This window comes from Buceros rhinoceros, unplaced genomic scaffold (assembly GCF_000710305.1).
Source record: "Buceros rhinoceros silvestris isolate BGI_N320 unplaced genomic scaffold, ASM71030v1 scaffold24138, whole genome shotgun sequence".
Taxonomy (NCBI): Eukaryota; Metazoa; Chordata; class Aves; order Bucerotiformes; family Bucerotidae; genus Buceros; species Buceros rhinoceros.
Window position 1 is genome coordinate 1 of NW_010428968.1, and position 16398 is coordinate 16398.

At 46.9% G+C, this 16398-nt stretch overlaps 1 protein-coding gene across 1 annotated transcript; it reads left to right on the forward strand.

Annotated features, from left to right (window-relative positions):
• Positions 1–77: 77 nt before the first annotated feature.
• Positions 78–16186, forward strand: LOC104499038 (phospholipid-transporting ATPase IG-like; the record flags this gene model as incomplete). Its single annotated transcript, XM_010142488.1, has 11 exons — positions 78–341; positions 654–828; positions 1479–1581; positions 2621–2766; positions 3132–3191; positions 4200–4327; positions 6839–6974; positions 8665–8730; positions 9839–9942; positions 10898–11051; positions 16070–16186. Coding segments are annotated over 11 exons (1453 nt in total), but the record flags the coding sequence as incomplete, so codon positions are not given.
• Between the last annotated feature and the right edge of the window lie 212 nt (positions 16187–16398).

Sequence of the window (16398 nt, forward strand, 5' to 3'; positions counted from 1 at the left end):
GATTGGCTTCTCTTGAGCTGCAAAATAAGGGTTATATGGATTGTGGACCAACCTGAGAAGTGACGTTTTGCTTGCAGGCTGCAGGAGCAGTCGGCGGAAACGATTGAAGCTCTGCACGCAGCTGGCATGAAGGTTTGGGTGCTGACGGGGGACAAGATGGAAACTGCCAAATCCACCTGCTATGCCTGCAGGCTCTTCCAGACCAGCACCGAGCTGCTGGAGCTGACGGCACAAACAGTGGGAGAGAGTGAAAGGAAGGAGGATCGGCTCCATGAGCTGCTGATGGACTACCATAAAAAGCTGATTCAGGACATTCCGAAAAACCGGGGAAGCTTGAAGAGGCAAGTGAGCAAAGTTTACAGAGAGACAAGACCATGTTGTGGCCCTGGGGACTCGCTGCTTGCAGACATGGCAGCTGGCTCCTCTGCTTTGCTCATCCTCTCTAGTATTAGTTGGGTTTGACCTAATTACACAGTTCCCTTAGTGACAGGCATGTGTTAATTCCAAGCTTTTTAAGATTGCTAAGCTCCCCAAAAGGGATGGGAAGAAGGTTGATGCATAGTCAGTTTATTTTCCACTAAGATGACACAAGGGGCTAGATTGACCTCTCAAAGTCTGATTTAATTTCGAACGTGTTCCCTGTTGTGTCCCAGAAGCTGGACGTTGAGTCAAGAATACGGCCTGATCATAGATGGCTCGACGCTGTCGCTGATACTCAACCCTTCTCAGGACTCCAGTTCTAGTAATTACAAAAACATATTTCTACAAATCTGCTTGAAGTGCACTGCAGTCCTCTGCTGCCGGATGGCTCCTTTGCAGAAAGCTCAGGTATTTATCATTAAGTGATTTTTGATGCACTTTTAATCCATCAGCTGGGACTTGACTTGATTGTCTTAATCAGCTAGGACTTCTCCAGGCCATGTGTTAGCCTTGCCTGAGCTTCAGAGTGTGATGGAAACACACCAGCCTTTCAAATCTCAGTGTAAAGCCTTTGTTTAACATCTTCCCAGGGCACCACAAAGCTGAGCCAGTTAGAAATAACAAAACTCCCTGTTTGTTATCTTTTTCCTTTCCAAATTTGTCAAGTGGAATCCATGACTTCCTCATGCCTGCTGATAGACAGCGTGTTTCTGCTCCTCTTCTGCAGGAGGGTTTCCTGCCCCCTGAAACGCTGGAGAGGTCCCATCCTTGGGAGCGCAGGGTCTGGCAGAAGGGAAGGGCGGGATGTTGCTGCCTGGGATTTGGTTTTAAATACTGTCCTTCAGCCCTGTGCAGCTGGATCTTGGATTTTGCTCTGGTTGGTGACTGCAAAGGGAAGTAGTGAGGAGTTTTATTAATCTGAATTTTCTATGTGGTGTTTTACTGCGGTAGGAACCTGATTGCTTTTCCTGGGGGGCTCTTACTAGTGGGGCACTGGGGCATCTCTGAAGGCTTTTAAATGAATTTTTGCTGCTATCCTCTTTTTAAATCTTTTATAGATTGTGCGAATGGTGAAGAACACAAAAGGGAGCCCCATCACCCTCTCCGTAGGGGATGGTGCAAATGATGTTAGTATGATTTTGGAAGCACATGTTGGAATAGGTAAGACCCCTGCTAAGACCCACCTGACCCCCAAGACCTGTCTGCTGTTACTGGGCCTCACTGAGGCACAGGCAGAATTTCTGATTGCACGTGGCTAAACTGATCCCACCGACAAATGCAGAAAGTTTGCTGTTGCTTTCTTTGGAGCCAGAGTCATCAATATACTGCTCACCTTCCATAGTACTGCTCTCTTAATGCTAAACTACAGACTGAGTTCAAAATCTCTATGGCCCTATTCAAGGTGGTGAAGGGTACCTTTTTTCTGACCAGCAAGCAGAAGTAGTAAACTGGCAGTTGTTGCAAATGTGATGCAATGATTTTATTAGAGGTGACTGGATACAGCCGCCAGTAACTCGGCACTGGGGTCCTGCGTATCTTTCCCCTGGGGCCAGTGTTCAGTTATGTTGTGTCTGCCCTGTCCATACCCCTGACATCAGGCTGGAAACTATCCTGCTTTCTGCAGGTTGGTGTCAGAGATATGGGAAGTGCTGGAGATGTTTTTAATACTGCTGTAGGAGTGTTGATGGAAGAGAAAGAGCAGCCTCTTTATTTGGGGCCTTTGGAAATGCTGCGGTGCCCCCTAATGAGCGAGGTCCCAGCGCGATTTGTTTGGATGTGGCTTTTGAGTGAACAAAACCGTCTTTCTTGAGCTCAGGTTTGTGGGGAGGTCTGGGGAAGCTGAGCGTCTGCAGTGAAAGAACTCGGCTGTGCGAGATGTGGGCAAGCCCGTAGGGAAACCAATTCCTTATCTTTATCAGGTTTGCTTAGATAACTCTTCACCACGCTCTCTTACAAGGGAACTCGGAGAACAACCTAAATATAGCTTAAAAACCCCAGAGGCAGGTCTGAGTGGTGTGGAGCCAAACCCATGCCGAGTCCTGCAGCGCGTTAGCATTTTGTTCTCCTGGGGCACTCGAGAGGGAAACGCAGCCTTTGTCATGCCTTGAGACACCGAGTGACCTGAACAAAGCTAGTGGGCAGCCTCGGCGCAGACTCCAGTCCCGTAGGGATTAACTCCTTGCCACGCTTCTGTCTGCAGGTATAAAAGGCAAAGAAGGACGGCAGGCTTCCCGAAACAGCGACTATGCTGTGCCAAAGTTTAAACATTTAAGAAAATTGCTACTAGCACACGGGCATTTATATTATGTGAGAATAGCACACCTTGTACAGTATTTCTTCTATAAGGTAAGGATGTGTGCGCAGCTTGTTTGTGTTTATACTATGGATTTCTTTGACTATAGAAAGAAACAGCAGGAAGAAAAATCAGCTGTTCTATTGCTGTTTTCCTTCCCTGGAACAGGCTGTGTCTCTGCCATGTGCCTGTCAGTGGAGAACAGTGCTTACAGGGGAAGGGGAGCATGACTTCCCTTGGGTGTCTTCTGCAGACACTAGCTGCTCATGGGGTTAGTTGTGTGCTTGGTAGAAAACAGTGCCTTGACTTGTCTGATATTGTAATAACAGACAGTGATGTCTGATAATCTAAATCAAAAAATTTTTCCCGTTGAGAAGTCAAGCTATTCTGTGCTAACCATTTGTCTTTCCTTTCTTAGAACCTTTGCTTCATTTTACCGCAGTTTTTATACCAGTTCTTCTGTGGATTCTCACAGCAGGTAACTTCTAGTAACGCATCTAAAAAGCGAGGTTAAAAAGCAAGTGGCACAATGAGGCTTCCTAGCAGAGATTTGGCTTCTGGCATCCTGTCCCTTCCTCACCTCTCTTTAGAGGACAGTAGGTACCAACATTGTTGCTCAGCACCATATCTGGAGCATAATATTTGAGACCCATCACTGAAAAGAAAGCAAGCTGCTTTCTTTCCTTTCCCACCCACCCGTAAACACAGATGGACACCTTCCTAAAGTAATGAGAGGGGGCTCTAGCTGCTCAGCACCTAATTTTGCTGCTTTTCCTTCTCTTAAGACAAAAAGCTTTCAAAGACTTCCTGATCTTTTCTTCTCTGCTGCAATTTCCTGCATTAAAAGTGTCTCTAAAAAAGGAAGAACAGTTTGTTCTTTTATGACAGCCTTTAAAAAAGACACACGATAAGTGTCATCATGAGCCTCATGTAGTCCAAGTGAGTGTCAGGGGGACAGATCTGTGTGGTGAGTGGGTTCACGTGCTTGGAGACGAGCTTTGGCTTTTGTGTCTATTTGGGCTCAAAAGTAATGGTGAGGAAGAGTAAATGATAGGGGATAATTCTTTGCTTGTCTTGGCAGAACCACTTTTTTTTTTTGTGCCACAAAAAAAAAGCCATAGTTCCTCTAAAACAGTCTAGTCTTTAGAGAGTCACAGGAGACATTGAGTGTATTAATAGAAACAGTACGAGAGCAGCTACAGAAAAGCTGTGATAAGGGCTGTTTAAGCACATTTTGCTGGAGATGAGGTTTCAAAACTTCCTGGTGGTGGGAATGGGGTCCTGGCTGCATAGCCGGCACATGCCTTGGCCCCCCAGCATGGCACAGAGCGTGACCCGCCTCAAATGAAACTGTCCTGTGTGCTTATGACAGAGATGAATCTGTAGGGTGTTTATGGAGACAAGGGCTGGAAACTTTTAATCTGTTTATGGGGAGACTTTTGAAGTGGAATTTCTGTCTCATTTTACCCTTTCTTCCTCTTTTAAGCCACTGTACGATGCTGCTTATCTTACCATGTACAACATCTGCTTCACATCACTACCTATCCTGGCGTACAGCCTTCTGGAGCAGCACATCAACATCGACACGCTGACCTCAGACCCTCAGCTGTACATGTAAGTAGCCTGGACTGGGTAAGCCTCTGCGCAGTTTGGTGAACCACAGTTTAAGTTTTGGTGGTGCAGGAGTGTAGGCAGGTGTCCCTGTCCCATGTTGGTGATGGGGTTACCATGAATTGCAGAAAAGGCTGTTTCTGTCCCTGCTGGCTCTGCTGCTGCTGCGTTAACGCTGAGCAATGGCCTATCTACTGCCTATTGCTATTTATTTGTGCTTTCTAACTGCATCTGGTCTAGCAAATTGCACTGCTGCGTCTCTATAAAATCACAAACTGTAGGTGAAATTCTTCATCAAGAAAAATCAAGCTGTGTGGCCAGACCGTTCATTCCCGTTAGCTTTGAACCAGGCAGCATAAGCCAAGCATGTGGCAGAGCATGTAATGGATGGAGGGGAGATCTAGCTTTCAGGAGAAAAAAAGAGATCCATTCATTTTCAGAAAGAAATGTTCCTGAAGCCCGGCTCAGGCAGGTAGTTTCTCAGCTGGTCTAAATGGATATCCTCCCCCGGCTTCCCCTCCACAGGCCCAGTCCTCGTACCTGTTACCAGGGAGCTCTGCTCTTTGATCCCTGTGCTCAAGAGTTTTCTGCGGTGTTGCCCACAGAAAGCCCAGTTTAAGAGGAGACTGCCTTCCTCTGCTTTGCTGGCTGCTTTCTTTACTTCCTTGGTTGCAACAGGGAGGGGCTTTGACCTCCCATGGAAACAGAGATGCCTCCCAACTTCCCCTGTCTCACCCCTGCCCACGCACATGCTCTTGGGTGCAGTCCTTCAGCAGAGACTAAGATGCTTTTTAAGGAAGAAGCCTCTGTTCATGCATCAGTGTTGCTAATTCCCTCACCTGGTAATAAGCTCAGTGCTGAGTTCAATCCTGTGGAGGGACCAGACTGGGGCTGCCCAGTGCCCTGTGCAAGCCCTGTCACCATCATGTGATGCTCCTCAGTTATAGAGAAGCTGTGTGTGGTATGGCCAGGCCTCAAGCCAAGAGCAAAACTTTTGCAGGGATGCCAAAGGGAACAGGCTGGTACCTAAAGGTAGTGTGTGAAAGTTGCTTTAGGTATAGGAAAATCAGCAAATGCAATGAGAGCAGTAAGGCTGAGAAAAGGGGCTTGGGTGCTTTTGAAGTACTCAGATCCATTCCTGATTAGACTTTGGTGTTCCTCCGCTCTTACAGCAAAACACCACGGCCCGTATTCTTAACTAAATTGCTAATTGAATATTGTACAGACCAAGACCAGCAGGTCCCTGTGCACTCGCCTGGTGGGCTGCCTGATCTCTGGGGTCTGGCCATTGAGGGGGAACAGGTTAATTGTGCAGGCAGATAGCTTTAGGTTGAATATTCATGACTGTGCATGTGCTGCTGAATGCAGAGTGACTGCTGTGCCTCTGCTCTGGAGTGCTGAGTGCTGCAGTGCAGATCTCTTGTCTGAGGTGCTGGAAAAAGCCTGTTTACGATGAGCGCTGCAGGACATAAATGCCGATGTAAAACAGCTCACAGTGAGGAAGGCAGTTGTATTTTCTCTCTCGCTTACAGGCTGGTTTGTCTGTGTTCCTTACTCATACCCAAATTGTGGTATGTTAGAGCACTGTCGCTGCATCAGCGTGTGTAGTAGTCAGTCAGGATTTGTTGTAGAAACTGCAACTGTAGGAGCCCAGCACCACACTCTTTTGCAAGGTGCATCTTGCTGAAAGTGGATGTATGGCTTTTACAGTTAGGAGCTAAAATGAGAAAAGTATGGCAAAACAAAAAGCAGCCATTAACACGCTTTTATCCCCCACCAATCTTCAAATTTCAAAGAGAGTAATTTGAAAAGATTACTGATGCAGGACACTTTTAACTCCCTCCTGCCCTGACAGTCACCCTCCACACTCTGGGCTTTTCCTGCCTGGAGTGCATCCATTTGCTGCAGCTGCCACCGTGCCAGATCTCATCCTATATTCAACCAAGAGCCTCCAGCTACAACCCCCATGTTAGAAACACCCACCAAACAATTCAGGAGGTTATTTTCAGCCTGCACAGAAAAACACTGCTTCCAGGAGCGAGACTTGCAGAACTTTTCTCAGAGAGGGAGTTTTGCATTCAGCAAAAAGAGGGAGATACACCATGGATTCACCACATCCCGTATGGCTCTCCTTTGGCATCACCCTGGTTTTAACTTCCAGCAGGTAACATCAGGTGCTGCAGGCAGGGCCGGGGCTGCGGGAGAGGCTCAGGACAGCGTCACAGCTGCGGGCTTTAGGCTGGCTTGGATTTTAACCCAAGTTACCTCGAGGAGAAGGACAAAACAAATGAAGATGCTGTGCCTCTAGTGATTTCTCATAACTGGCAGCTCCATATGGCAGATGTTGTTTACGTCCTGTGTGCTGGCAGATATTTGTTTTATATCATATTTTACCTCCTGGTCTCCTGCAGCAGCAAGGGCTTGCTCCAAAGCCTGCTGATATCTGGCTGCGAGGGGCTTTGCAGCGCATCGTGAACGTGACGGTGATGTTCTCGTTACTCCGTCTCTTGGCAGGAAGGTTTCCGATAATGCAATGCTGCAGTGGAGACCGTTCCTGTACTGGACCTTTCTGGGAGCCTTTGAAGGACTCGTGTTTTTCTTTGGGGTTTATTTTCTTTTTCAAAATTCATCGTTGGAAGACAATGGAAAGGTAACACCACAAAAAAAAAAGGGAAAGATGAGTGTTTCTTTTGTGCGCTGCCTCTTCTGTAACGCCTGGCAGGGAATATCTACACGCTTAATCTGTGTGGTGTGTCTGAAGTCTTGTCCAGCGGTGTGCTTAGGCTGTGTGATTGCAGCAAATGCTTGAAATAAATGTTTTCCAAATTGCCATGGGAACAGGGCAGAGCTGGTTATATTCACTAGGTAAAACAACTAGTCTTACACAGAGCTTTATTCCAACCTGAGGAGCTTGGCACAGCACTCTTTCACTCGACTGCATGGTCCCAGGCAGGAGTACTGCCCATCTTTCTGGCTGGTTACAAGCAACTGAATTAGCCCACCTTGATAAAGATGCTGCTTGCATGTCGTACCTGCTCTGGGGAGTGATTTCAGCTGCCCTTTTCCCTTTGTGGTGGGGGAAGGCTGGTGCTGGGGTCTGGCTGTGTCGAAACCAGTGTAAGTTAGCAGCAAGCAGGCTGTTCTCCCTGCTGTCTTCTTGCTCATGCCTCTGGTTGGGACAAGTGCTTACATCGCCACATGAGTGGTCCGGGTTAACTTGCACGGAAAGGGGGAAGAAAGAAAAGATTTATTTTCTTTTTCCTGGTTAACTGAGCCACAGGGCAGCTGCCACGCATAGTGGCCTGGGCTGTCTCAGGACCCTTTTCCAAAGGGGATGTGCAGCGCTGTTACCAGGTCTCAGCTGATGGAAAACTTCTTTATACCATCACTTGTGACCCTTAAAAATACCTTAGTGTTTTTTTAGCAGCTAATGCTTGGAGAAAAGCTGATGACATTTACGTGTGTATATGCACACATTGCAACAGTGCCAACAGTTCTGGCCCCAGCTATGTGTAGTCAAGCCCCTATATTGCAGATTCAGTGCTTTTCTGTATTTTATAGCCATTCTGGTTGTATTTGAGTAAAACATGAAGCACTGATGTGTTCTGCAAATGCCTTCAGAGTTCGAGTCTATGTAGCGCTAAAATAAGATCTATGGTAATGTCCTGTTTTGTAAACACTTATGCCTGTAAGAACTGCTACCAGCAATTGTTCATAATATCCATGTATGTTTGAGTGACTCCTTTTTCGCTCCTATTGACTTTAAATTTTTTTTTGCATTTTTTGAAAACTTTTACATTTCACTTTCTGTTTTAATGTATGCATTCAGATCTTGACAGCCTTTGGTAAGCATCCCTCCCATTCATTGCCATCATTTGGATTTATAGACAGTCTCTGCTTTTCTTTGTCATGCGTAGTCACTAGTATCCGCAAACCAAACCAGATGGAAAAACACCCATTGCTGCCTTCTGCAAATGGGGCTAAAACGAGACGATGAGCAGAGGTGTTGCGAGAAAGCAGAACTGAGTAAATTACCAAGAAATCATGAAACACAATGACTTGTATCCTTGATCGACATTGCTGTTAGTAGGAGGTTGTCCCTGTCACCGTCCCAGCTCTGGGTCACCCGTCCGTGTGGCACTGCATGGCACAGGGTAGCGTAGCGGGCGGCGAGTCGTGCGGGGCGCCTGGCGCCACTCCGAACATCAGTCCCCTGTAGCAGTCACTCCATTCCGTCCTTCTCCTCCGGTCCCTGCTTGCACCCCTGTCCTCATCGTCGTTTCTGTGCCTCTCCAAGGAGATGGACCGAGGTGCCTGTGGTAATGCCATGTGTTTTTCAGGTTTTTGGGAACTGGACATTTGGGACGATTGTTTTCACCGTGCTGGTGTTTACCGTCACTCTGAAGGTGAGGATCTTATGGAAGTAATTGTCCAACGTGTGTGCTCGCACTGTAAAATCATGCAGCCTATGTGTTGAAGATGAAGTTTCTATGAATGTGTTTCCCAACACACAAGTCTTCTCTTCTTCCATGGAGACAAAACTTATTGAGCGTTGTCCTTTGTGTAGTCGATAGTCTGTATTCCTGGGCTGTGCTGGTCTGTTAGAGTTTATGTTCAATGCTGAAAGGGGGCCCATGAAAAAGATGGGGATAGTCTTTTTTTAGCAAGACCTGTTGCTACAGAACAAGGGATGATGAGTTTAAACTAGAAGAGGGAAGATTTAGACTTGATATAAGGAAGAAAGTTTTTACGATGAGGGTGGTGAAACACTGGCACAGGTTGCCTGAAGAGGTTCTAGATGCCCCATCCCTGGAAACATTCCAGGTCAGGTTGGATGGGGCTCTGGGTAACCTGATCTAGTTGAAGAGGGTGTTGGACTAGATGACCTTTGAAGGTCCGTCCCAACTCAGAGCATTCTCTGATGCTGTCTTTTGGTTAATTTATTTTGCTATTTTTTGCCCTCTTTTGAGAACCCCGGTTGGCTGTGGCTGACTTTTCCCCATGGTGTTCAGCTCTAGCAAGAGGAGTGGAACAATAGAGAACTTGGGATTGTCCACCTTGTTTCAGACACCACGAAGCACTGGAAGGATCATAAAAGCACATCTGTCAGATAATAATAACAAACCTGCTTTGTCTCATGGAGCTTTCAGAAAGAACAGTTTGCATAAGACCTTATAAAAGGTCTTTTATATTTGGTTCAGGACAGCAGGTGGTGGCAGGAGGCGGCAGGAGGCAATTGCAGTCCCCATAACCTTTAGATATTTCTTCCCTGCAGCACCAGTGGTTGTGTCAAATTTATTCTGTTAAAGCATCAGTTACAACTGAAAACTCACCATTTCCCTGTTGACCTTGCACCAATCTGTAGATATTGAAAAATATTTTCCCTGACCTGCAGTCAGGTAGCTGTTTGGAGAACCTTCGACTTCCCTGTGAAAGCAGTGTGAAATTTAATATAAATACAACCAGATACTCTGCATCTAATGCCTGCTCTGTCTCTGTCTTTGATTCACGCAGCTAGCATTAGATACCCGATTCTGGACGTGGATGAACCACTTTGTCATCTGGGGCTCCCTCGCCTTCTACGTGTTTTTCTCGTTCTTCTGGGGAGGAGTCATTTGGCAAGTACCTTCTTTCCATGGCGGTTTCTTAGGGGAATGCTCAGCGCTGGCTTTGCGGGGATGTGGCTGCAGCATCCCATTGCTTAGAGAAGAAAATTCTCGTTGATTTGAGTGTGACCAGGATTCTGGGCCTTTATTGTCTTGGAAAAACAGGCAAGCAATAGCACATGACGAATATTAGCTTTCTGTTTCCCGTGCTGGTGTAGACGTTCACGTTGACTTACACAGTATCTCCCGTTTTACTCCTTTGCCTTCCCGTGGGCTGGTGCCATGGGTTATTGGCTGGATCCTTGACCCAGCAGCCTGCTAATAAAGATGTGGAACTGATTTAAATATTTTAATTGGGGCCAACAGATTAATTTCTGCCATCTAGCCAGATCTCTATGCTGAAATGTGTGAATTTTCCACTGGTGTGTTTAACTTGCTCGATATTTCTGAGTTAACGCTAAGCAACAGCTGCTTTGGGATCCTTGTCATCAGTTATTTGAGGCATTTTCACAAGCATCTGTCTGTTCCCCTCCATCATCAAGGGAGGGAGGAAGAGGAAAACAACCTACTGGGACCGAGAGTCTCTGGATTTCCACCATCAAAGCAAACCAGAAGCTATAGCAAAGTCCAAAGTTGAAATTAAATGATCTGGGTTTTGAGAAGGTGAATGATTTATCTTTCAGTAATAGTAGCAAAGTTCAAACCCCTCCCATCCTGAAATGAAACAGATGCAGAAGATGCAAAAAACATCTTGGAAGGCGACAGGACAGTCCTCCAGAACTGCTGTGGCTAGAGGCAGGAGATGTGTTGGGAGAAGGATGGAGGGTGTGTTTCTGTGCAGGCTGTATCCGTCTCCAAGAGAAAGGGAGGCGTCACTGCTAATAGTTTAATCTTAATCTGACTTTGATTCTGACGTTCCTGGGTAACTTGTGTTAACCAGAATTTATTTGTATCCTTTCTTTTTCAGGCCTTTCTTGAAGCAGCAAAGAATGTATTTTGTATTTGCCCATATGCTGACTTCTGTCTCCACGTGGCTGGCAATAATTCTCCTGATCTTTATCAGCCTTTTCCCAGAAATTCTTCTAATAGTTTTAAAAAATATAAAAGAGAAAAATCATCAGGTAAGGAACAAGATGATGTATCACACAGTATTTTTAGGAAGACCTCTCTTACTCTCAAGCACCAGATGAACCTGTAACAGTACTGTGTACCACTCACACCTCGAGGAAGGCTTTCTAGAGTCTCATCTTGCTCTTACACATGCCAGAAATATCAAGGAGCTCTTCTAAAAATACTGCCTAGATCTGTAGCGAGGCAAGACTCAACCTGTGCCTTTCCTTAGTTGCCTTCACTGGGTGGAAACCTGCCATCTCTTATAAAAGTACAGTAACCCTTTTCCAGGCTGACCTGATAATCAAATGCACCATATTGTATCCTGAAAAAAAGCTACTGTTTTTTATGTCAAAGAACACCCCCATGATGTTCCCCTCGGGTATGTCCTCAGGCGCTGGTGCAGGGGGAGCGGGGTCAGGTCTTGTCAAAACTGACCACCCTTTGTAACCGAGGGCTCGTACCGTGGCAGTAGCCTGCAGTGTCTGGCTCTCCTCGAAAGCAGTCTGGTTTCTTAACAGCTTTCCTGTGCTGCTGAGGAGGGGGGCTTGCTCTAGGAGTGTAAAGCGTTTCCTCAACGTTTTCTTTATCCCTCCCGCAAACAGTGAATGCCAGCACTGCTGGGCTCGTGACTCGCACTGCGCCGAGACCACCCCCTGCACCTTGCTCTCTGCTTGCCCAGAGGTGCTGAACATCCCCCTAGCACCATTGTCCCCCTCGGCAGTCACTGCTCACTCCCGCACCCGCAAACAGTGAATGCCAGCACTGCTGGGCTCGTGACTCGCACTGCGCCGAGACCACCCCTTGCACCTTGCTCTCTGCTTGCCCAGAGGTGCTGAACATCCCCCTAGCACCGTTGTCCCCCTCGGCAGTCCCTGCTCACTCCAGCCGTGCCTCCACTGCTCCCTGCACCTCCTCTCCCTCCTGCAGCCCCTCTTTCCCCCTGCAACGTCAGCAAGTCCTGCCTCAGGTCAGCCCATGGCCCTGGCCACTTCCCATCAGGTCTGCAGCAGTAGGGTACAGCCAAAGGGCTGGGGTCAACACTGGGGTCATGGGGTCACCCACCCACCGACACCCATCATGCTGGCAGCATGGGTTTGGCCAGGGTGGGTGCCCAGGGGGTGGCTGGAGCCAGCTGTCATGGAGCCAGCTGTCATTGCCCCCGCAGCACAGCCACGGAATTTGGCCAGTGCAGTGGTGGTTTCTACCCTGGTGTCCCGGTTTGGGCTAAACTTCCTGGTTTGGGCTGAAACTTCTCTGTTTTGATTTTCTAGTCCACCATTCATGTCTTCCAGCTGTGTCCTGGACCAGCACTGTGGTACTATCAGAATGCTGGCCAGCTGGTGTGAACGTGTCACAGGAAACCATGGGATGACCTTTCAAATACTGAGATTCAAACCAGGCTTCTCTCCTTGAAGCTTCTGTCCCATGAGGTTTCAGTGCACTTTCCTCACCTGGGATAACTTCTTATTAGTCCACCATTCATGTCTTCCAGCTGTGTCCTGGACCAGCACTGTGGTACTATCAGAATGCTGGCCAGCTGGTGTGAACGTGTCACAGGAAACCATGGGATGACCTTTCAAATACTGAGATTCAAACCAGGCTTCTCTCCTTGAAGCTTCTGTCCCATGAGGTTTCAGTGCACTTTCCTCACCTGGGATAACTTCTTATTGTTTGGTCCTTTTTTAAAAATTATGATTATCTGAATTAAAAAAAAATAAAATACATCTGATGAAGTAGTAAAGGTTTTCCTCTCCCATGGCATTTGAAGTACAACCTTGGGGTAGTATCAGTGAAGTAAAACGTGTTTGCAAGATGAAAAAAAAAACCCCAAACCATTCAAGTTGAAAACAATAGAGGTGGTAAAACAAGTGTGGTTGAACTCTTTGAGGGTCCATGGAATTTCTTCCAGTTAAGTATGATTTAATAGTTTCTAGCTTGACACCCCTATTGAATAAGCTGGGAGCGAGTCACTCTCAGCTGTGGACATAGAATGGTTCAAGGACAGTGTCCTGTAAAGGTCACCTGGGGGTTTCCAAGCCCCAGCTCAACTCACCCCCCCATGCAATATTTGCTTTCAGGAGCGCTTTATATGTGTTTAAAAAAAGGGTCTTGTGAAGTCGTTTAGCAAAGCAACGGAAGCGTCAACTAGAGAAGTCTCTTCCTATGTGCATGGAAACTAAACGCAGGCTGAGCCGGTTTTGAATGAACACTGTCAGTGAGAGCTTTCTAAAATGCCTGAAGCAGGTACCAGCTCTAGATGGCTGCGTTGGCAGCCAGACACCAAAGTCAACCCCCCGGTTTGTAAAACTATCTGTGGCCAGATAGATGATCGCAAATCAAGACCCTTTTTTGAAAATCCTTAATGTTGAAAAAAAATAAACATCAGTTTCCCAAGGGGAGCATTAGATGACAACCAAGATCAGCGACATTATTTAGGTGCCTGAACCCTCAGCTTGGCAGCTGAGGAGTCCTCTGGAAGGGGAGGATGGACTGAGGGCAGGTTGGTGGGGGTTTGCCTTTGACCTCAGTGGGACCAGGTTTCAGCCCAAGTTCCCTATAGCGGCACATCAGCTCTGCTCAATCTTTATTCAGTTTTCTGTGTGGAAATGTTTGGTTTTTTCTTTTTTTTTAACTGCAAGGCGCATTTGTGTTTTCCTTGGTTTCTGCCTTTCTCTTTCGTGTACTGCAATTTCTGTCTTTTGTGCTGTTGTGAACTAGGTAACGAAGCGCCTTCCTTCCTCAGGAACATCCACTATCTTCATGCTTTCTCAAACTTCCAGCAATCACAGCTTTTCTTGGAGTGAATAAGGTGATTTCCTTTCCGAGTCGCTATGTGTTGCTTGCTTTACTGCTTTTTTCCTCCTCCTGATGCCTAACTCCTGAAAACCCCTGGTTAGATTGGCTCACCCAGCCAAACCCTGATTTTTCTCCCCTCCTCTTCCTTTAATTTAAATTTTCTGCTTAAATATTTCACCTGTCTCTTCCCCTTCGGTCTCCTGCCACACCTCAGGTGGGTGAGCTGGTCATGCCCAGGATGTCCAAGTGAGGTGGATGCGGCCGATGCTGGTTATGGTCTCCTTCCCTGCTGTAGTTTTTTGTGGTAGTGGACTAGATACTCACTTGTCTAAAGCGTGGATGAAGTGGACTCGATTTTGATCATCCTCAGGATGACTGGGCAAACGGCTCAGGCTTGTTTGCTCTTGGAGGAGCTCCCCAAGTGCCTGTCTTGCCCAGACCATCCCACCTGTTAGTGCTACCATTGCTGTTCGTACAAGTGGACAGCCTGCTATACTCTACCCTCACAACAGAGGATGGTCTTGGACTCTGATTGTGGGGATGGTGGGGCTGCCCCGCAGCAAAGTGCCTTGAAAACACATCCCAGGCTTTGGGTTTCACTGCAGATCTCCACTATTACTCATTATTTTAAAAATACCAGTTACAAGGATGGTTTCCTCCTTCCTCAAAAGTCCTGTAGTGTAATCCCCCAAGCCTGAAGTTAACCATTCCAGGAAGCAGGGCTAATTTCTGAACACCCCCTGTGCCTCTTGCACTGCAAAGCCCAGCCAGGATTCATCACCGTGGTATTTAGGGAGCAGGTATTGATTGCTACATCCCTTACGAGGTGACTTAGCTGTAAAAGGGGGTGTGTGTCTCTCGCGTTGTTTGACCGTCAGACAGGGGCAAGTGTCGCACGTTCTACAAGTCTCTTTGCCTCGCTGTTGCAGAGCAGCAGGAGGGCACCTGATTCGTTGTCGGCCAGACCTTCTGTCAGACCACTTCTTTTAAGAACGTTCTCAGATGAGTCTAATGTGTTGTAACAGGTACCTTGTCTCAAGGAGTGGTGATGGTTTTAGAAGGCATTGATTAACCCAATGTAACCCTCCAAATCGATTAAACTGGTTCTCGTAATACTCTTGACTGTTGGTGTGGGGCACCTGTCCTTGTGGAATGAAGATGCAATGCCTGGGATGCATTTTAATGGGGTCCCATGTCCCATCTGACCTCTTCAGAATCTCATTATGCATACAGATCCGCTCACGCTGGAACATCTTGCGGCTCAAACTGAAATATTTTGCAATATGTAAAAGACCCCTTCCAATAGATCTGATATTTTAGTCTAACATTAACAGAAAATTTCATCTGTCAACGCAGTCAGTGAATCGTGCTGGCAGTGCTTATAAAAGCTGACACTGATGTATTTCTACTGGATCTTGGCTGTTAAAATGATTCCAGTATTGCATCTGAATTGTACCAAAATCCTCTCTTTTCCAGGGTGCATGCTGTTCTGTCAGGTAGAAATAAGTACATGTTAATTCACCTGTGTAGATGGAAACTAAACTTGTCTGTCTACGTCCACGCGCGGTACGGCAGACGCGATCCATGTCTGTTTGTGTACACACACACGGAGCGTCCTAGTACAAATTTGCTTGATTTTAAACACCGTAGTAAGCCAACAGCAGAATAAAAAAGTGCCAAACAGAATTCACAGCTTCACTTGCAGTGAGCTGTTACACTGCTGTGGTGTCCGCTGCAAATACCAAACTTGCCGGTTTTCTGCAGATCTCTCCTGCCTTTACACCAATACCTGCTTCTAAGGAAATGGGTTTGTTCAGAGGTGCCAGGGCTCCAGATGTATCTGGCATAAATATGGGTTTCTGCTTGCCCCGGCATCACTGGCGAGCCAAGCGGCTGTGCCTTCGCTGCAGACATTAGGTGGTGCTCTCCACTACCTTATACTGGTGCAGACTGGTGCAGGAGGCGGCTGCGCTAGGGCAGAACAGGAGCCGCAGGGGATGGTGAGGCAGATGCTGATTTTAGACTTTATACGGTATTTTGCAAATTGTGCAAATCAATTTACCATCTTATTGTTTGGTTGTGAATGACATTTGGCACTTTTATCATGGGCTAATCATTCTTCTTCTCCTATAAAATGTTAAGTATTTTTTCTAAAAATAACAGAAGAGAGCTTTCTGAGTTTGGGAATGTAACCATTGCAACACGTGCGTTTTCCTTCTCATTTTTGCAGACTGGCCCCTTTGATCTGCCTATGTTAGTCTCATACAAACGTATAGAGAATGGTTATGTGAAGACTGAAGATGCTGTTCCTAACGTGGCAGAGAGATATCCTCTCAGGATACTGTGAAGTGCTCCCCACAAACACTGCGATTTGTCATGCTGTAGGAAAAACTCATGGGTTTAACCTAACAGTTCTCTGTAACATTACTGAGTACGGTAAGCAGCCACACTGACAAAGCAGTAGCCAGGGCACTGGCCCCACTGTACCCGTTTGTCTTTGGGCATGAGGCTTCCCCACTCCACTGCCCCCCCCCCCCCCACTAAAAAAAAAAATTCCAC